Raw genomic sequence first — 20,908 nt, 5'->3', positions numbered from 1 at the left:
AGTTCTTGTCTACATTGCATGATTCCTACCTTCACCCTTGACTACATACATTAGAAATGCAAATATTAGTGAAATATATTCCGTGGAGAAAATTAATATATTTTAGTTTACATTTGTAAAATGGTTTGCACATCTACACATTAGCTGAGGTTCTGGTCTGATGCCGTTAACATTATATTTTCACTTTCTCTACAAATTGCTATAAGAGATCCAAACTGGACCTGCTTTTTTCATCCAATCTGACTGAGGTCTCCCCTCTCTGTTTCCTGTATCATTTTTTCTTTTTTTTTTTTTTTCTCTTTCTGAACACTTTCAGGCACCAAAACTCATTCCACTTCAAGATCTCATTGCATTTGAGCAGCGCCATCAGCATCATACTGTGCCCAGTACTTCCTTTGGACAAGACCAAACTCAGCCTATCCAGTTACTGAAAACTGATGTTGAACCATTTGAACTTAGAGATGTGCAGAATAATAGAAAAAGGCAAGCCAAACTTTTAAAGTGGGTCTTCATTTTGAAAGACTTACTGGTAACCTATACCTTTTAGCATTTAAATCAGTGGGAGTTTTTACAGCAGCTTCAAATAAAGTGGGATTGGATGTGATTTTCTTGGAGGAGAATAAAATAGCAAATATTAGTAAAGGCACAGCAGGGGCAGTATAACATTAGGGCATGAAGAGGTTGTTGCTCTTACCAGGCTGATAGGAAGAAGTTTCAAGAGTAAATGTTTTTCATGCTGATGGCTGTGTTTTAGAGTCTTGTCATCTGGTTATTTGCCATATACTTTTTATGAAGTGCTTTGCTGCTTGCACAGTGAATCTTAATAGGCTACTGTCTGCACTGCATATTGTCACTGTTAGTAGTAATCTTCAAGAAGGAAAGGGTTATGCTTTTTCAATGTAATTCAGGATACAGACTCTGTTTCTGAATCCAGAGAGTGATTAGCAAAATTCCTGTGAAATTCATTACTTTTGAAATTTGTCTTATTCTTTGTTAATTGATTGCATAAGCAGTTAAAAGAGTTTGTTTAAGCTGCTTACATATTGCTTGGTTCTCATATAATGTCAGTAGATCCCTGATGTTCAACAGATCTGTGTTTTCCATAGATGAGTTAGTGGCGCTGTTGCATCTAGAACAGAACACTTGCTTCTGATTATGATGCATTTCTAACTCTGATGGTTGGAAACTCAGACTGTAAGATGAGTATTTCACTCTTAAGGTGAAAAAACTATTGATATGTAAGTAACTGCAGCTAGAGTTTAGAATACCTGTTTTGATATAATCAGCTGAAATGCTGAGGCTACAATTGTTATCTGAGTATCAGAAATGAAAGAAAATTTGCAACTTTTTTAGTAAAATAGGTTATTAGAAAGTTTCAATTGTGATAGGGCCTTGTTTCGTGCTGGAGTATTTCTTATTCCTTATCCACATTTTGTAGAGTAATGATTATTTTATTTTACACAAAATATGGTATATTATGCAGTTTGTGATATTTGATATAAGTAGTGTATTAGACAATTAAAAGATCTTGATGTGATTGTTGAGTATTTTTATGACTTCCTACAATAATTTTATGTAAATTTATAGTAGGCAAAAGTAATGCTTTGAACTGATCTGTATGCAACAGTTGTTTTTGTCTTTTCCACCTTTATTTCAGTGTATATTTCTTAACAGTAGTAGTTCTTAGAAAACAACTGTAGGTATTTTTATTATTTCTGTGCAGTTCTTTTTTAAATTTATAATTAATATGTTGACAGACAAAAGAGGCGTGACAAGAAACAAATGGAAGAGACAGAGGAAAAGAAGAAACCAAGTGTGTCCTTCTGCCCAGATGATACAGTGATGATTGTTGAATCGGGGACTGAGGTATGGAAAAATGCTTTTTTCTTTGCCATTTCCATTTCCAACAGGAAAGAAAGAAGCAGAAAACTGTAAACCAAAACAACCATGTAAATCTCTTCCAGGCTTTAGCCTAGAAAGAGTTTGTCTTTCATTCATACACTTACATTTCCTGTAAACAAGAGATTTCTTTTTATGAAGTAGTCCAAGATTGCTTTCGTTTTTCTTGGGACATGAAGTTGTCTATTTTGATAGGATATTTGTCTGTGTATACATTTAAATATATACACAAATGCTAGTGGCTTAAAAAGAAAAATTATGTTTAGCCTAGCAGTAATGCTAGGACAAATGACCTAGGCGTTACTCTTTTCACATGAGGCTAGAAAATGACAATATAAGAGTGAGGATGGGAGGAGTATGAGGTCTCAGTTCTGTCTCAGTCAATAAACTGAGAAGAGAAAGTCGTCGTCAAGCTCGGGTTTGATTTATCCACTTCTACTTTTTTTTGCCTAGGCCTTTTTGGTATCTTTTAACGTATTTGGGGGTTATCCTTTAAAGTACCAGATTTCAAGCTAGAACACTACCAGAGTACATGTGGGAAAGAATGTTACATAGTCAATAATTCCACTAAATTGCATTGGATTAGAAGAATTAAAAAGGGAGTAAGAAAAGGATGTTACTATGATTTAGTTGCTTGTTGTAAATCATTGCTCAAATGAGGTATATTGGAAAGTTAACAGCATCAAGAAAGCCTTTAATTGGCATTGGAACTATTTTTTTCAGATAATTCTTTTTCTCCTTATATTAGGATCAACAGGCAAAATCTGCATCTTACCGTCAAGATGGTGTTTTCATTTCAATAGGCAAGTACAAGTCTTTTTAATGCTTAGAGTTCTTAAAATAAATCAAGAACCAGAAGGTTGTTAGATTTCAAAGGAAAACTCTATAGTAACCGAGATCTTAAAAACTCACATTATGTCATCTGTGTGCGATATAGCATATTGGCTTATGGGATCTTTCCTCAGAAAATTAGGAAAACCTTTCATGACGTGCAACAGATACTGTCTTTTTTGGTGTGGTTAGTTTTTAGGGGATTGGCGTGGAGAGAGATACAGGCAAATTTAAGATCTCGTATCAGTTATCTGTAAGTTCAGAATAATTATCCAGGAAACTGTGGAATTTTAAAAATTTAAAAATTTTAAAAATAATCTTGTATGTATGTTTATAAACAATAGACTTCACAAAATAATGGTATGTTGAGTGAATTCATTAAGTATGGTTCACAGGGATTTCTGTTCATGTGGTTCATCAGAAGAATGCTATAAATAATGTTTTCAAATTCTAGATCCATTTATTTGTTTTTAAAAGATATCATTCCAGTTTTGTCTTCATCTTCTAATTAGAGGAAATGTAAGGCTCTTTCAAAAGAAAATGAATGTTTACAATATTTCTGGCTTGCAAAATTAAGACTATGCATATAGAAAGGTTTGCTTCTTTCTAGTACATTAACTTATCACAATATTTAGTCCTATCAGAGGACAAAATGTGATCCAATCTTTGAAATTTGGTCTTAGAGAAATATTGGCTTGCAAAGCTCCATAGAAACATCAATTAAAAATTAAAATTTACATGTAATAAATATTTGCCCCCTTTTAAAATATGAAACAAGTTATTATACAGCATAGTGAAATATTTAAAAATTAGACATCCAAACTGAGCCTTGATTTTAATTCAATGTAACATTGTAAGTTTCAGTACAGTTGCATATTCACATAAGGTAAGTAGTGCAAACTTTTCTTGAAATCATTCATAAAGTATGGTTAGAGAAACATTAAAATTAGGTGTCAGACGTGCAAAGAAAAATCTGTTGGAGCCCTTATTTTTGCGTTAATGTCGTTGCTTTCACAGATTTCTAGTTCTTGCATTATTTGTAGACACATGTTGTGTATTATCACATTTTAGACACAATGAGGGAAGAAGTTACTACTTCAGCAGACCTACATCACATGGCTTCTACAGGAAAAAAAGCAGCAGAAACTCAAGATGCAAGTACAAATACCCACCCAGGTAAGTGCTACCTGTGTGACCTACAGCAGCCAACTGTTTCTAGTATCACTTCTTGTTAATTGTGATATTGGGTCATTTTCCAAAATAGAGTAAGTTTTTAAAGAGAGAACCAGTTTTTCACTCTGTAACTTTTTATTTTAAAAAGTACTAAATGAGAAGATATTGTAATATAAATTCCGAAATATTAGTCAAAATAATTACAAATAAAAATATTACTGATGCAATTACATAATGGTCTCCACCTACTTTCTGTCAGTTCTGCTGTGACTTTTTCTGAAAGCTCCTTTTAACTTTGCTTCACTTTAACTAAATGTATTTTAGGCGATATTTCACATGTGACTGAAATTGTTTCCCTGCCCTTTCCCCCACAGATTTGCTTTGATTGCAAGCTGAGAAATCAGAAACATACATTCAGATAATGTCATTGGTGTCTTTACTTTCCTTAAATTCATGCAATTTGTTGTTTGTTTTTGTTTTCCCTGTCAAGTGCTCAAATCATACCAGGATGTTGGAATCAGTGCTAGAAATGAGGTTTCTGAAGCTCAAAATAATGAGTCAGTCATGTCTGTTCCTGTGTCAGGTGTGGCTTCTGTCTTTCTCTACTTCATTTCTTATTTGGGAAGTCTATAAAAATATTACAATTTTAGTATTTTTAGTACATGAGGTAGCTTAATGCAGGTTGTAGATAAGATGATGCTAGTTTATCCAGCTTCTTGAAATCAAAGGTGAAATAATTATAATACTGTTTATGAAAAGTTTGGCTGGATTTTTTCATGGTGCAGTGTACCTGTGCTTTTGTAATGCTGTATGAGGATGTACATTTGTGTATTCTAGCTTGATTTTAGTGCTGCTTAATCGTGGGGATTTGGTGTTATAGACCAAATGGATTGACCAGTGGGATGTTAAGACAAATCACAGCTCCACAAGAAACTGAGCTGTAGTAGCTCACTTAATTATATAGTTGTTCCATGCCTCTGCTAAGCTGCGTAATAGCTGTATGCAGAGTAACAATGTTCCAGTCTCAAGCAGGAATTTTGTTCCTAATCAATCATCTTTTGGGTCAGTTTGTAGAACAAAAAAATAGAAGGTAACTGATTTTGGGCTAAAGAAGATTTCATTTGGTTTGGATTTACCCCCCCCATTTTATAAATTCTTGATAAATTCTAGTATTTAGAATTCAATACCTAAGTATCTTCCCTGTGGTACCAAGTGTGCATATTAACTTTTCCTTTCTTTTAAAATTGAACAATGTTGTTCAATTTGGAATATTATTTTGCTACATCATATGACTTCCTTGCAGATAATTTATTAGAGATCTTTTTAGCCAAGTAGTATCACTTATATTTATTTGGATCAAGTGAAGATGCAGGGATTTTTTTTTAACCTATTCAGGAGGGAACTGGAAATTAATAGCAATCTAGACTGCAGCATGTTGCATTGATTTTTATCTTTTGAATGGTTTTCTGCCAATTTGTCACCGAAATGACAAATAATTCAGTAATTTATTGTTAGAAGCAGACATTAAAGAAACCTATGAAGATACTCTGTGTATATTTTTTCAAATAAATGCTAATGAGAGCTTTTCGTACCATTTGGAGAATGCAGACCAGTTTTCAAATTTATTTGTTTGTCTGAAGTTTCTTGGCTTTCACTGTGAATATAATACTATTATTCTTTTCTCATAGAATCATCTAGTGCCCCGGAGATACCACCACCAGATAGGTATTTAAACCTGAGACTCCCCACTGAAGTGAATGAGAGACCTTTACCATCCTTTCTGTCAGATGCACCTGATTTGGTTAGTAGTCTAATACAGATATGATTAAAACACATTTTAAGTATACTGTTTGTCTTACCTCATGATTTTGGGTTTTTTGGGTGAGTTAGCTGTATAATAACCGTAGGGAAGATTGTAGTTATTTTGTCTCCAAACCAAAAAGCCTTTCAACTCGAAGTGGTAAGAGGTAAACACAGGCAATGGTTGACAATGTGCTGTAAACAATCTATGCAAAACACATACTGTAGTATTCTTCATAGTCTTGTTCTTGTTTAGAGTGAACGTGAATATATCAGTGTGATTGACATTGAAGACAGTGACATCCTTAACAAGTTGCCCATGATACTTGAGTCTGCAGAAGAGATAGCTACTGCACAGCAAAATGAGATGTTTGAAATTCCATCTACTGCAAAACTTCATCACAAGGCAGCTTCTGTTACTAATGCAATTCCACCTGAGGAGCTTCAGAAGAAAGGTAAACCATTTCATTTCTAAATCAGAAACAAACAAACAAACATTGCCTTCTGTTTTAATACTCTTCCCACAGAAAACCTATAGCCTTTCCCCAACTCACTTCTTGCTTTTTTAGTCTTATACATTGAAACATTTATACATTTGACTTCTTTTGTGATTGTGATCATACTTTTAGGTATAGCATAGCTATGTTTAATTACTTGCAGTACTTAAATGTTTGCAGTTTATTCAATGATGTTGATGCACTCTTTTATTTCAAGATGATCATTTGGTAAACGTATCAAGCCAAGTGCAAAAGGAAGATATGAAGTCAGATTCTGCTAGAGGTCATATAGCTTGGAACATAGTACATGAAGATGACAGAACCAAAGTAACTGGTAAAAAATACTTTTCTACAAAGCAACAGGAAATGGATATAAAATTACAGACACTACAGAAGGTAACAGAACATATGGAGGAGGATTTCAGAAACACCAAACTGGTGAGTTCTGACTGCTAACTATTGTGTCTGAAACAGTCTATTTTGTAACATCTTTCAGCTAAAGACAAAAACTACATTTTGGAATGGTGTATTTTCAAATCTCTATAGGTTAAGAAAGATTGAGAATAATATACAATTCTTCACATTTAGTGCTGCATCTGTTGGTTGATATGGTTACAATGGATGAAATGCTGGCCAGAATGGTGATGTTCTTAGTGAATGGGCAGATTATGTTTAGTTTCTTTGTAACTGAGAAAATGAAATAGTACAAAAGTTCAGGCTGAACAGGAGACCTGGCAAAGGTTTCTGCTGTTATGCTTTGCAGAATATTAGGTGACTATTTCTGGAACCTGTTTCTATTTATTCCATAAAATATTTGTATTTTTAACATATTTATAAATCTAAATATAGAAGTAAATTAAATGCATTTTGGGCACAGTGCATTCAGATGACCTTACATTTAATTCAGGAATTACTATTTTATAGGTCATGACAGAGATAATGATAAAAAGTTGAAAATTTTCGTCAGACTGACCTCTTAATACTGTATCTAGTTTAATTTGCATAAAACTTCCAGTGTGGCTGACTTCGGTTGTATGTGAAACAGGGAATGCTGGCAATTATCTCTTCGCATTACTTTGACTTTTTTATTAAGTATAGAGCAAACTGGGCATGACTAATCTAAGAATGAGCCAGTAGATTCTGATTTTTACCTACCTGTTAAAAAAAAAAAATGTATTTGGACACCAATAAAACTAAGTCAATTTGCAGTTCCTGTAGACCTGGCGTAATACAGAATGAATTCAGTAACACTGCGTAGTTCCACAGCGTCTACTTTTTGTATAATCTTTTGAAATAATAGTGTCCAATGCCTGTCCTTCCGTATATTCACAGAAATGTAAGGACCTCATTGTGTCACCTGCACACAATTATAACACTGAGGTGGATTATTTAATCACTTATCTTCATCAAGATGATTATCTAGCCAGGCATTTAAAAGCCTGTAGTGAAAAAAAAAAATCTTAACATATCCTTTCTTTGTTTCAGCATTTCACTGAATTTGGGTTATAAAACTTCTTCTTGTTATCTAGCCAAATCCTGAAGATAAACCCATTTTATTTTATGCCCTTGTTTCATTGCATACCAGTTGGTCGTTCTTTTTATAACAATTTCCTCCATATTGGAAATCACTTTGTTCTTTGTAAGAGTAATGTTCAGCAAATTTCAGCTATTATTTAAATAAAAATAGTGTGATCTATAGGAATAAAAATGTTCACAAGGATAATACAGTTCATATGTATTTTTCTCAGAGTAAGGGTCCAGAAGATTGAACTCTTTAGACAAAATGAATCTACTTGAGCTACATTGATTCTTGAGCTATTTTCTTTGTTTGGAATCAGGATACTCCATTAAAATGTTTATAAGATTCTGAGGGAAAAAAATGTATTTAAAGCAAACTTTGCGTGACTGTCTGTCGTGTGTCAGAAATACCTTGAAGAATGTATAATTACTTTGGTTTTCGGTTTCATTTATAGCTAGTGAAAATAATAGAAGATTTTGAAATGGCTGCCAATTTGGACCTTGGTGATCATCCTTCATTCTCTGAAGATGCTAGAATCATTGATGATGGTATGTATTCCTTTCACAGAAAGATAGCAAACTTGCAACTGAATATTAAACTTGACTAACTTTTAGTTACCACTGATAGTTTAATACAATCCTAAAAGGTGTTATTAAAATATGCACCAAAAGCACAAGAGAAATAGAATCAAAGTTAGAAAATCTGAATGTTATGGGCACTGCTTCAACAAAAATGCATTTGAAGATACTTGTATACTTTGATCTTTTCCAAAACCATAATGCAGGACTTAGTTATATGATTTTAAAGATGATAGTATGTATTTCTGTTGGATCATAATATCAAAACCTGATGCTTATGAGTGCTTTGCTTGCTGATATAAAAGGATATGAAATTTGTCCTCAGTTTTCTCTGTATATAGAAAGAAACATTTTCATGCCTCTTTGGTGGCTATTTAGTTTCAATATCTGCTGATTTAAATAAAAGCTTACATCACCTTAGCTGTTTTCTAGAGCTGATGTATTGAATTATTTATTGTTTGTATGACAATTGACTATATAGTACCTATTTATTTATAGCTACTGTACTGTGCCAAGAAGGTATGCTAGGGGTGCGTACCTCAGGTCCATTTTACATTCATACCAAAACATAGTCTAATCTACTTATGAAGTTAATACAAAGCCAAGTGGTAGAAGAAAATCATGGCTATATCTGTATTTATACATGTTTATTTATACATGTTTAAGATGTCTATTAGCCTCATGCACAACAACTCATAGTTTAGTCTTTTTTGTTCACATGTGCAGGACTGGTAGATACTTCACAGCTCTGGCAGTGCCCTTTCATAGGGAGGCACAACTAGTCCAGGTTCAGGTTGTTCTAGGTTTTACACATAAACTAAATGTGCCATGGACAAATATATGAGTAATAGTTTTTTGCATTGTGGGTTTTTTCCATTAGTTTACACTAATTATATATCATTTTTTCACAGAATCAGAACAATATTTGAGGGGTGTGATTTTCGAAGATGTTACAAGTGATGAAAAAGAGGACTTAAACTTAGAATATCCTGCACCCAGTTATACCACATTGGAAGTACATTCTTCTGCTTCTGCAGCCTCTGCTTCTAAGTTTCCCAGTGGCAAAATGTCATCTTCTGGTATAATCTTTAATGTTTCCTTTTCCCTTTTTCTCCTTACTTAAAAATAAGTAAACTTTTTCATCTTGGTGTAGTACTTTCTTACTGCTGTTATACAGAATGTTCTGTCATGCTCAGTCTTTCTAGTTTGCATTATTTAGAATGGCTTAATGGCTATGCATTGATAATGAGTTTATATGTTACCAGATGAAACAGTGTGATTAAGCTTTGAAAACAGCTCAACAGTGAATTATACTTGCACTCAAATTCAGCATTACTGAAATAAAATTAATAAGTTCAGGTATATTTCTGAAACACGTCATTGTGCTGATTTGTAATTATTTATTTAAGTGTATGTGAATATTAATATGAACAGTGCCACAGAACACTCCTAGCTTCCTCCCAAAGCTGTCTTTATCATTTCTGTCAGCTTCCTGTGTTCTAGAGAGGGGTGAGATCTTAATTAAATCCAGCTCACATCAGCAAAATAAATTGTTCTTTATCACTATACAGTAACTACTGGCTGTATCCTAAAATGTTATTTTAGAAAGTTTCATTAAATTTTGAAAATTGACAGTAAATTGATTTTTATGATTATGAAGACTACAGTAGCATTAAAAGGTGGAGGAAAAATCACTATGCAAGCAACCTATTGCCTATGTTTAAGAAAGTATAGTATCTTATTGTGTGTGCATGTTGCCTGCATTGCTTGCATTCAAGCTTCTGAAAATGATATGTACTTTGTGTGGGTAAATGTGCATTTAATGGTCACACTTGCAGCAATCTGTCTTAAAAGGTGTTAAAGCATGGTTCCTGTATCTGCATACAGCAGAAGTGAATCTCAAGTGGCATGCACACCCAGATAAATTTTATAAATGGTAATATACTTGTAGTTTTCTTTTTAGGTATAAACTTGTTACTTGCAAGCTAAGAAAACTGTAGGTGATACTAAGTTGCACCTATGATTTTTTCACGAGTACAGTTTAGCTTAGGAAGGATAATAGTGCTCTTCCTTCCAAGACATCCGTACTGTTCTTCAGCCGCATTCCTGAATTCCAGGAGGCTGTAGCCTGGCTGCTTCAAGTAAGTGGCAATTGATAATTTTCCATAAAACACTGTGTAGTTAATTGGAACAGATTGTTTCCAATTGGAACTGATAACCTTTGCTTATGGCAGAAAACTGACAACGGTGATCTCTTCTTCCTAGAAAAACTACCCATGTCAGAGTTAATTAATGTTCTCTAAAGACTCTGTATTAACCTGGCAGTTGATGACATGCTTTCTTGCATGTATTTAAGCCTATGTACAATATTCATTTATTTTTAATGTCAACATATTCAGGTTGATATACTTCTGTATTTTATCCCACAGGTTGTTTAATGTATGTATTATTAGTTTATGTACAAGTACAAGGCATTTATTAACAAAGGCTGTTTCTGTTTCAGGCTCCCACATTGGCAGAGAACTGTGTGATACGTATGTATTTTGACATTGGTTTTGTTGAGAATTTGTTTACTTTAAACTCCCACAAATAAGAAGACTGTCAACATGGAACTATCACTTACATAAAAATCTAGGCATTCATTTTAAAACTGAATGAAAACTTTGATTAGTTAATTTCAGGCATTAACTCTGACTTTGGTAGTGCCTGTTAGATTCACTTTATGCAAAAGTTGCAGAAGCATTCCAAGTTGCTTTCTATTTACAAGTAACATAGCTGTTAATGCAGATACTGCTATTGTCTATGTGCATTTGATATTTCTCTTCTTTGCAAAACACTGGTTTTGAACAGGTCCATGTAACTGCTGCTAGTAGCGGTCTACTGAGGCCAGCTATCACCAGAAAGCTTTTGAAGTGTTACTATATGAACAGTGTAAAGCAACAGACTGGAGATTTCAAAACTGGAATGATCTTAGGCATTAAATAAAATTATCTGACATACATATGTCTTCCTGTTAACTGCTGTTAGTCCTCTGGATCCAGTTGTGCAGAAGAAAAAACAGTGGCTGGCTTCCCTTTTTTCCTGCTCATGCTGCTCGGTTACCCACCTTTATTGTTTTGCTTGAGACATAGCAGTAAACTGAATGGTGTAGTGTATTTTTAAAGTATTTTGGGTGAAACTGCTTGTTGTAACTGAAATAGATTAAGGAGTAATTACATAACCTTGGAGGATGGGCGTGAGGCAAAAAAATTTAGCAGATGGCAATTTTTACCCAAAGGAGTAACTTGAGGCAACTGGAGCTTGTAATCATAAACTACATGAGATCTGTTTTTTATTGAGAGCAAATGATGAAAAGAGAGAAAAGAAAAAGGCAGAATTTAGGTAAAGGTATTCTCTCACTCTGATTCTTGCTCAGAAAGTCTTTGAGAGTTGGTATTCTGGAAATTAGTAGCATCCCACAGCCTTATCGCAGCACAGGCAGCAGCACAGACCCTGTGGGTGCTCCTGGCCCTTTGGGTTGCCAGGCTCAGCCTCCTCTGGGCCAGACATGTTCACGCACCCCTGAGGAGCTCAGGCAGCTCAGCTCTGGAGGGGGACATATTTCTGGATGGTTTATTCAAAGCCCTCTTTGCTGCAGTACCCCCAGTTTTAGTCAGGAATCATTCATTCTGTCCCATTCACAGTGAGGAGCTACAAAGTTGGCTGAAGTGTACATGATGAGAGCAAAGCTGAAGTGATATCTGCTAACTTTTTAAAGATATCTACACAAATTATTCAGGTATCACTTGTATGCACTAACATAGATGTAGGGGAAAGAAAATTCAGTCCAAAGGCTTCTGGTAAAACAACCTGAATATTCTTGTTTTAAGCATAAAAGGAAGGATTTTAGTTGCTTGTTCTTACAGGCATATTCTACTTTAAATTAGTAACTTTTTTTTTTCTTCTGCCTAACTTAAAGCTCTGTAGAAGATCCCCTGCAAATTACAGGTCTGAGTGGTGTTACTGACATCATTGGTGATCTTATAATAAAAGGTGACGTCTCTCCAACAGAGCTGGGCTTCACAAAAACACAAGCTAAGAAAATCTCTAGGTAATACCATGGCTGTTTTTTATTATGTGTTAGTCAAATAATTTTAACCCTGGTTACTCTTCTCATAGCTCATGCCCTGTATACAATGGAAGCAAGGATGTAATTTGAGTTTATGTTAATGAGGCTAGTATTAGAAGGTTTAACAACCACTGTTTTACTGGTTATTATTGTCAAATGTGCTAATTGGGTTTTATTACTTTTGGTTTTAAAATTCTTTCCTTCCTACTTGCTTGTTCCTTATTCTACATGATATAGGCTGGAGCACAACTCTACATACACAGCAGATTCAGATCGACCAAGGGAACTAGAACCTTCTAAAGCAGTTCTGAAAGACAGAATAGAAGTTTCCAGTCAGTGGCAAAGCAGTTTCAGAAGCTTCCAGCCCCATACTCCAGCTTGTCATGCTCTCCTCCCTGCTAGAGATTTCTGCACCTTCCTGACTGTCAGTTATAAAATCAGCTGTGTTCTTTCCTGAGATAGGTTGAAATTACAGCTCCTTCTTACTTCTCTTTGTGGTATCAGTTGTTTACAAGGCAAAACTACGGCTGTTCCAGATGCCGAACAATCTGTTGCGTTCGTGCAACAGTTCACACCAGTTCAAGATACCTGTTTCAGGATGTTCTAGTGACTCATCTAAGTAGAGTGTAGTGCTCTGGTTTACTTGTCCTAACACTTTTTCAAATTGTAAAAGGAGCTCAAGAGCTTCAAATCTAAACCTGTGCACAGATGATAAACATCCCTGTGATCCTTTGAGAATTCCAAACACAATAACTACGTGAACATATAAATGCTGCTAGCTGGGCTGTTTTGTGCAATTATATGAATATTTTCAAAATTACTGAACATTTCAGAAATGTGTTCAAGTTGTATTTAATCAAAATGACCAAAGACCTAAAGACAATTCATTTTCACATACTTATTTTCACATGACTCTGAATACTTCCAATAATGAAACTCCCCATTGCCAAAAATTATATCACTTTCAAATGAGTCAAAGTTGTTCTAATCTATTAAGAGCTTTAATGCCTCAGTCCATAAGCTTTCAGTTGATTTGCTACACTCATAGATTCTCTTGATTCTGGAATTATTAGTGCCTGCCAGTCTTAAAAATGAGAGAAGTTTCAAAATGGGCTGTCAAAAAAATGAGACATTAAAAATTGAAACACTTCTGAAGAATCTTGTATATAATTTTTAGTCCAGTGCTTTTAGTTTTACAGTGAAGAAAATACTTATTACCCAACTGCTTACTTTAAAGACTATTTCAAAGTGAACTAGTAAATATTTCTTAAGAACTCTGAGAATGAAATGATATTAGTAGTTCTTACTGGTTGTGTTTTTCTTTTTTAGTATTCTGAGTTAGTGTTTTTGAAATTACTTTGTACAGATAACCTTGTGAAGAAACTCATATGTTGAGGGGAGGGAACAAAAGGGATGATAGAATCTCATTGGTCTTTTGTTCTTTGTAGAATCTTATACCATACACACTGAAAAATGGAAGACAAAAGTAAAATGACTTGCAGTTTTTTCTGTGCCAGTTATCCTATAAAGACAATAGCAGTTGGTCCACATTTAAAGTTTTGTTCCTATTACCAGAACGTAGTCAAGGAGTAGAAAAATTTTAGGAAACATCTTGGAAATTACTTGCGTGCCAGAATTGTATTAAGTAAAATTTTGCAGAAGAAGATTTCCCTGTTGTTCATTACTTAGGCTTTGAGCTGAGCCAGAATTTTAAAGCGATGGCAGTATTTTTATGATATTACGTGTAGCTGCCATTGTTTGTGATTTAAAGGATGTGCTAGATTATTTCCCTCTTACATCTGCTTTCAGGGTTCGTGATTCTGCTGTTGGACATTCTCAAAAAACAGAAAAGGAGAAGAAGGAGATACAAGCATGGATGAAAAGAAAGCAAAAGGAAAGAATGAGAGAATATATGAAGAAACTGGATGAACAAAGACAGAGAGAACATAGTCCTTTCAATCTGAAAAACAAAGTGGTAAGAATAATGGGTATCTTGAACAGTAACTGTTGTGTTTTGTACAAGTGTTGATTGTTCAGGTTAGATAATATAAAGGCTGTCAGTGATTTTTTTTTTCCTATTTTAATGTAGGTTTTTTATATGTATAATTTTATTTTATTGGACCTGGCCATACTTGTGTCGAAAGTGATCAGTAAGCGAATTTACTGGTGTTCTTCACAGGCTGCACTACTGATAATTGGCTGCAGGTGGCAGTAAGACCTGTCCCCCAGCTCTAGATGCGGGAAGTACAATCCCCTGAACTCTAATGGATATAGCTGTAACATTCACTGATTAAATCTGTATTTTGTCAGGGAGTGATAAATACAGGAGTTGTAAAGATGTGTTTACATCTTGTTTCATCTTCCCTCACACTTCCCCAAAACCACCAGAGAATTTAAAAAGCAGAGTTCAGATGCCAACAATCTTTAAGAACACAATAGGGTAGTGAGGGCAGCTATCCTTGTCATTCACACACACAGAAGTATATGCAATTACGGAGAGTCAGCAGAGAAATATGGGATATCTCTCTAGTATCCGATGGGTTTTTTTGTTAAAAGTCTGGTTTCAATACAGTCTCAGAAAACAATCCCTTCCCTCCCACATTTTTTTGAATTTTAAGTTTAATTAGTAAAAGCACATTCATGGCCTGATACATCTCTTTTGATTGGCACTGCGCTGGAAATAACTGAGGGGAAAAAATGCTACAAAAGTAGTTCAGAAATAATTTCTCAATCGTATTAAGTCTTAAAATATGCTTTTGTCACCTGGATACCTTCAGGACCTGAAAAGACATTGCTGAGTCAGGGGAAGCTCCAGGATTACAGGAGATGAGACCTAGCAACAGGAAATATAGCCCTATGCTTTTTATTCATCAGCTGAATGCAGAGTATGCTGTAAATTCTTTCTACGCTGAACCTCTACTGGTTTTACCTCCGAAGCAGCAAACATGTAACACACAAAGGTTTCCTGTTACTAAGTAATATAATTTTGTTCACTTTTAGAAAAAGTAACAGATCTCATCCATGAAAAACATTATTTCCTCTGGTTTTAAACAGTCTTTCAGAGTTGAACACAGCAATGAGTCCTGCTTCTCTCCTTCTCCTCTGTTGCCAATCTGTAACTATATATTTTATGCTTTTGTTATCAGCTTTTCTCCTGATATCAGATTGAAGGATTCTCAGCTTATGGTTGTGGTTTGTTGTTGGTTTTTTGTTTGGTTGGGGTGGGGGAGTGTTTTGGTTTTGTTGTCTTTTATAGAAGAAAGCATTAAAAAAATCAAATTTTACTCGGGCAAACACAGGTCAAAGTGCAACCTTGCCCTCTTTTTTAAAATTATTGTTAGGAGCATCACTGATCTTTAGGAAACTGAAGATAAAGCCATTTGAAACTTTGAGCTTGACAGTGAAGACATCTTCTTAGGAATGTTAATATTTTAAGCATATGAGCTATGGAAGGCATGACTGCAAGCTTTCAGTATATTTTTAGAGACTGTATGTTTATAGGGACAATCTTCTCTGAATTTCCTGGTAGGGCCATATGCTTTCCTATTGTTTTTCATTCTGGAGAATGTCTTAAACAGTGACTTGCAAGTCCAATAGCTCTACACTTTGAGAGTGAGAGACTGGAATGAGACTACAATACAGAATATTTTAATGGTTATTATACTTTCTTGCACAGCATTGTAGTCTTACTTCAAAGGATATTAAGTTATTCCAGAAGAAGAAAGAAGAAAAAGACAAGTAAGTTACTATAAATGTTACTTGTTGTATTCTTATTTATATATTAATCTTCCAGTCTTAAGCAAGTTTTAACTCTCGTCTATGAAATTTCAGATATGAATGTCATTTCAACCAAAAGCATAAATAATTCATGTTTGCTTTACCATTTAGGAAAGTTCTGATCATACTTCATCCTTTGACTGTATTTTTCACTTTCCAAGTATCCTTTTATCTTCTTTTTTTTTTCCCCAACATCGACTCATTTATTCTGTCAAACCCACTGTCAATAAATGTTTTAGCTTTTTGCTAATGATCTTAAGAGGCTTGGCATATCTTATTTTAAATTGCAAAAATATGTTCTTCTATTCTGGTTACCCTGCAGCCTTACAAGATTCACAAGCCAGCTGTAATTAAATGAGTGAGAGCATGAGTTAATATGTAATATTATTTCTTCACAGAGCCCTGTTATCTGAACATCACAGTATGAGAATATCACAAGCACTTTCTCTGATGAATGAAATGTTATCTGAAACAGTGGTGTTACCTGCAAATGAACACAGACCATTGTCCAGGACAAGATCACCTCAAGAGTACAGAAAAAGACATATGGCATCTACCAGAAGGTAACAACTTCAAGCATTAACCCTCCTCTGGTATGTTGGTGTCTTTACCACACTTGAAAGTTGTCTGCAATTTGTAGCTAGTTGGTATAGGATTAGCTTGAGAGAAGCTTTATATTCTGGCAGAACCAAAGATAAGCTCTGTCTGGATCAGAGTAGTCTTAATTTACTGTGTCAGTCTTCTTACAATCACTAGTGCAAATCTTGGAAGGAGCCTTAAAAATGTCTTTTGGAGCACAGAATAAGCCAACTGTAGAGTCAGAGCTGTATTCCATGTCCAAATCCATTCTGCTCGAGAGCAATTCCACTGGACTATAGCCAGCAACATAGTTAATGATCTGAAGAACATCTAGTAACAAGCAAAAAGCAATTAAAGATACTACTCTGCATTCATATGGACTACTTAAATTAGAGTTCAGCAAAATCTATGTTTACTTTCTTCCTTTCTAGTTTTTTTTTTCATTACTTAGAACTTGTTACTTCTTTGGTGCTTATTGCCTTTTGAGGAGATGATGGTATTTGAGGATTATTAATTAGTAAATTTATTCTACTCAATGGCATTAATGTCCCTTGCCTATATATGTAATCCAAGTGTCTATTGCATGATACTTCTCCTGCATACAGTTTTATGTTTTCCAGAATAATAGGATAAACTGTGTACTTCAGATAATCTTGTAAACTTCCAGACTTAAATATTTCTGCATTTATTTTTAATAGGTAAAGTTCCAGGATAGAGTATAAAACTGGATGTAATCAGTACTGTACAGATCCTCCCAATGATGTCCAGGGGCAGTTTAAGTACATCAGCCTTACCATAATCAAAAGTCCTTAGGAATGCCATGCAGGAAGCCACCTTAGGAGTGGCAGTAACTTCTAAGTTTTGCTGGACCTAGTTCTGATTCTGGAGAGGTTTATTGGCCCCACAAGCAGTCCGTGATGCTGATCCTCAGCTAAGTGGGCTGAAGGTGATTTCTGTGGCCTTTATACCTCATCTGAATAAAGCCTGTTAGATCTAAGTTGTCTAGAGGAATGGTATGTATGTGGGTAGACAGTGGTAAACATTTGGGCTTTGTTGCTGTTGTGTGTGTTTGTTTTTTCTTGTTGTAGAGGGCATCCAAACAGTCCTGTTCTGTCAGACAGGAGCAGAATTGCTGCCAAACCGAGCTTTGGTCAAAAAGTACACCGTTTCACCCCAGCTCTTGGTTTAACACAGTCTAGGGGTAAGAACAGAACTTTCTTAATGAAGGCACATACTGAAGATGATCTTCAGATTACTACTAGATTTTGTGGGGAGGAGCTTTAATATCTATGTGGAAAGTCAGATTGATAATCCTGGATGTTTTCTGTCCTGAGGCTTTTGCAACTGTGCTGTCATTGGCCTGTTAAATAATAAGAATTACCTTTCCTTATCATCTCTTTCTAAACCCAAAGTAACTTAATTTGCCATAGCAAGGGTACTGTTTAATCCACGAAGCAAGCTCATAGATGAAAATTTGAATCTTTTGAGTAGTTTTGATCTACTGTATCTAACAGAGGGACTGCTTTCATTGTCTTTCCAGGAAATGCCTCCATGTTCCCTCAGAGAGGTACTTCCAGAGGAAGAATGAGAAATGCAGCAAATGGTCCTGTTAATTCTAGACACTGTAAGTTACAAACAGCAATGGCACAGTGCTGTTCAGCTACATAATGCACGGGAAAAATAAGACCTGGAGAACATGTTTCAGAATATATCCTGGGTAGAATTTATGCAACATGGGCCTCAGATACAGCATTAGTTTAGAAGAATAAAAGTCATTATTTTTCCCCCCACATAAGACTCCTTTTCATTAGAAACTCGTGAAATATTTTAATCGATCAATCACCTCTATTTACCTCCTGAATGGGGTTAGCCCAATGGCAGTTCCAAGATTCCTGAAGTAAAGGTGCTAAATTTCAGTGATTTCCTGAAACAGGCTTTACAAAGTCATGAGGGACAGAGGACTTGAGTCTTTTTTTTTCAGCTGAAACCCACAGACAGGAAGTTAATTAGAAGTACAGTACACAGGTCTTGTGCCTGTCCTTAACTTTCTATGCTGCCTACTTTCTGAGCTCTTTTAAAGTAGGAATTGTCTTTGTTATCCCTCTGTACAGTATCTAATTTATTTGAGTTGGCAATGCAGTAAAGGGAGAGACGCAATAGTAAGCACATAGGCTTTTTGGCTTTTTTTTCTTTAATCACTCACTCACCTCTACACGTGTTAAAAGTCATTCTCCTCCTCCTTTCATGCATTCTCTTTTTAAACTCTAAATGCAGGTTGATCATTCTGTGATTTCACATCACCTTCCTGTGTTTTTCCAGTTTATGCCATCACATCTAAGGGTTTCACTAGAGTTCCATGTCTTCTAAGAAGTACAAATCCAGGATTTATATCATTTTATTCCTCTATCAAATAATGTAGTAATGTCCCTTTTTGAGGACTGCACTACAGGACCTGGTGCATAGTCCTGTTTGTGTGCTGCCTTGGGAAGACAGTTCAGAGCATGAGGCTGGAAGGGACCAGCAGCATTTTCCCACCATAACCCCACATCAGTTCAAGATGACAGGGCATGCTCTTTTTACATGTGTTCACACACAGCTTCAATTCTTACAGCTTGGAGCTTCTGTTCTTGGAGAAATTTCAAGACATTCAGAAGAAAACAGCAATAAATGTTACAGCGCTATTGTTGGCTTCTTTTCTCCTCAGCTGCTGAGTACAGAGTCACCAGAACATCAAAACAAAAGCCTTCACCTGTTACCACTGCAGTTCAGACAGAAGGTGTTGATCAAGAGACTGATCGAGACATAGTGAGTCCTTGGACTGTGCCTGATGATATCCGAAGAATACTGCAAGATACTCATGAGTCCTTCTTTCAGGTACAATGTCCACTTATTCTAGCAATTGTTTGATATGTGCCATTTAACACTGTTTACTTCTGCTTTATTTAAAATGTCGTTCTCTATTCAGAACTTCTGGGTGGCATAGATGCAGAGGGACGTAAACAATGGTGGTTGAACAGAGCTATGTTCTGTCTTTACAAGCAAAATCGTTCTTGTGAGCCTTGAAAAGGAATCTTCTTTATAACAACTGTATAGGCATGTTGTCTGTCCAAGCAACAGGTGCTAGTGGGAGTGAGTAAACAGGAAAATAAATTGCATTTGTTGCCAAATAGTCAGATATATGACTTGACTAGTGCATGTTTGAAAAGACTGGGATCATTTCTACTGACTGCACAGAGGTCTTGTCCATGAATGATACACAACGATTCAGCTCTTCTTTTCCTCCCACAGGCCTCTGCACCACATCCTGTGAGTTTCTCTCCTCTCGGCGTTACTGACAGTGATGGTGTTTCTGAAAGCACGGGAAGTATCCTCAGCAAACTGGACTGGAATGCAGTCGATGCTATGGTAGCAGAGGTGGAAGACAAGTGAATAAAATTTGTCAGCTGCTGTGCACTTAACAGTTGCTGGTGTCTGGTTTCATTTTTCAAAATAATCATTGTTCTACTTAACCAATGCAAGCCTCAATCCATTTTTTCTTCTTAAGCAGCACAGGAACTCTCACTGCTTTCAGTCTTGCCTAGATGACATTCAATTCCTTAACTTGTAGTTTGCTTCCCATATGCCTTCAAGTTAGATGAACTAAATACAGTTGGTAAATGCAGACCAACACTTAAACAAGAACTTATGGGCCAGCTACTTCGCCCCTTTCAAATACACAAAAAGTTTTGTTTTAAGAGCACTGCATAACTGTTTTACCATTGTATTTAATATTTAACATCATTACAGATTAAGTTATTTTTGTAACCTAACAGATGTGATAAACTGATTTAATAAAAGTGAATTTATTAGTTTCTGCTGTAAAGTGATTTACACACAGAGCACTGTTATTGCTGCGTACCACTATGACTGCACTACCTTAGTATTTTAAATCCAGCTTACTTGTACTGTAGCTTAGGGAAATCTGCAAGTTTGACAGAGGTACAAATAGGCAGCAATAAAGGGAAAACATACTTTTGTTAGGAAAGTCAGATACCAGTGTCAGACATGGAGGACAAGTACTTACAAGGTAAAGAAAAATATCACTGTTCATCCACCTGTGTAATGCACCAGTCATTAAATGTTAATGTGTGTGCTGTGATTGACAGAC

At 35.4% G+C, this 20,908-nt stretch overlaps 1 protein-coding gene across 5 annotated transcripts in view; it reads left to right on the top strand.

Annotated features, from left to right (window-relative positions):
• The window catches only part of CPLANE1 (ciliogenesis and planar polarity effector complex subunit 1), a 53,559-nt gene extending 33,046 nt beyond the window's left edge, over nucleotides 1-20,513 (top strand). For 3 of the 5 annotated variants that reach the window (XM_065655461.1, XM_065655460.1, XM_065655464.1), the window contains 19 exons: nucleotides 317-483; nucleotides 1,758-1,866; nucleotides 2,648-2,702; nucleotides 3,802-3,906; nucleotides 4,394-4,486; nucleotides 5,592-5,704; nucleotides 5,960-6,158; nucleotides 6,418-6,638; nucleotides 8,174-8,267; nucleotides 9,209-9,376; nucleotides 10,801-10,831; nucleotides 12,256-12,387; nucleotides 14,215-14,380; nucleotides 16,082-16,143; nucleotides 16,581-16,745; nucleotides 17,850-17,962; nucleotides 18,302-18,385; nucleotides 19,466-19,635; nucleotides 20,050-20,513. In XM_065655461.1, coding sequence (XP_065511533.1) covers nucleotides 317-483; nucleotides 1,758-1,866; nucleotides 2,648-2,702; nucleotides 3,802-3,906; nucleotides 4,394-4,486; nucleotides 5,592-5,704; nucleotides 5,960-6,158; nucleotides 6,418-6,638; nucleotides 8,174-8,267; nucleotides 9,209-9,376; nucleotides 10,801-10,831; nucleotides 12,256-12,387; nucleotides 14,215-14,380; nucleotides 16,082-16,143; nucleotides 16,581-16,745; nucleotides 17,850-17,962; nucleotides 18,302-18,385; nucleotides 19,466-19,635; nucleotides 20,050-20,190 — 2,388 coding nt within the window. In that variant the 3' untranslated portion in view covers nucleotides 20,191-20,513. Of the gene's footprint in view, nucleotides 1-316; nucleotides 484-1,757; nucleotides 1,867-2,647; nucleotides 2,703-3,801; nucleotides 3,907-4,393; nucleotides 4,487-5,591; nucleotides 5,705-5,959; nucleotides 6,159-6,417; nucleotides 6,639-8,173; nucleotides 8,268-9,208; nucleotides 9,377-10,800; nucleotides 10,832-12,255; nucleotides 12,388-14,214; nucleotides 14,381-16,081; nucleotides 16,144-16,580; nucleotides 16,776-17,849; nucleotides 17,963-18,301; nucleotides 18,386-19,465; nucleotides 19,636-20,049 lie in introns of those variants that run through there. The other 2 variants (XM_065655462.1, XM_065655463.1) reach the window with 2 other exon arrangements.
• The last annotated feature ends 395 nt before the right edge of the window (nucleotides 20,514-20,908 follow it).

Source organism: Caloenas nicobarica, chromosome Z (assembly GCF_036013445.1).
Source record: "Caloenas nicobarica isolate bCalNic1 chromosome Z, bCalNic1.hap1, whole genome shotgun sequence".
NCBI classification, from domain to species: Eukaryota; Metazoa; Chordata; class Aves; order Columbiformes; family Columbidae; genus Caloenas; species Caloenas nicobarica.
The sequence above is the reverse complement of the archived record's forward strand: the minus strand, read 5'-3'. Positions and strand labels throughout refer to the sequence as shown.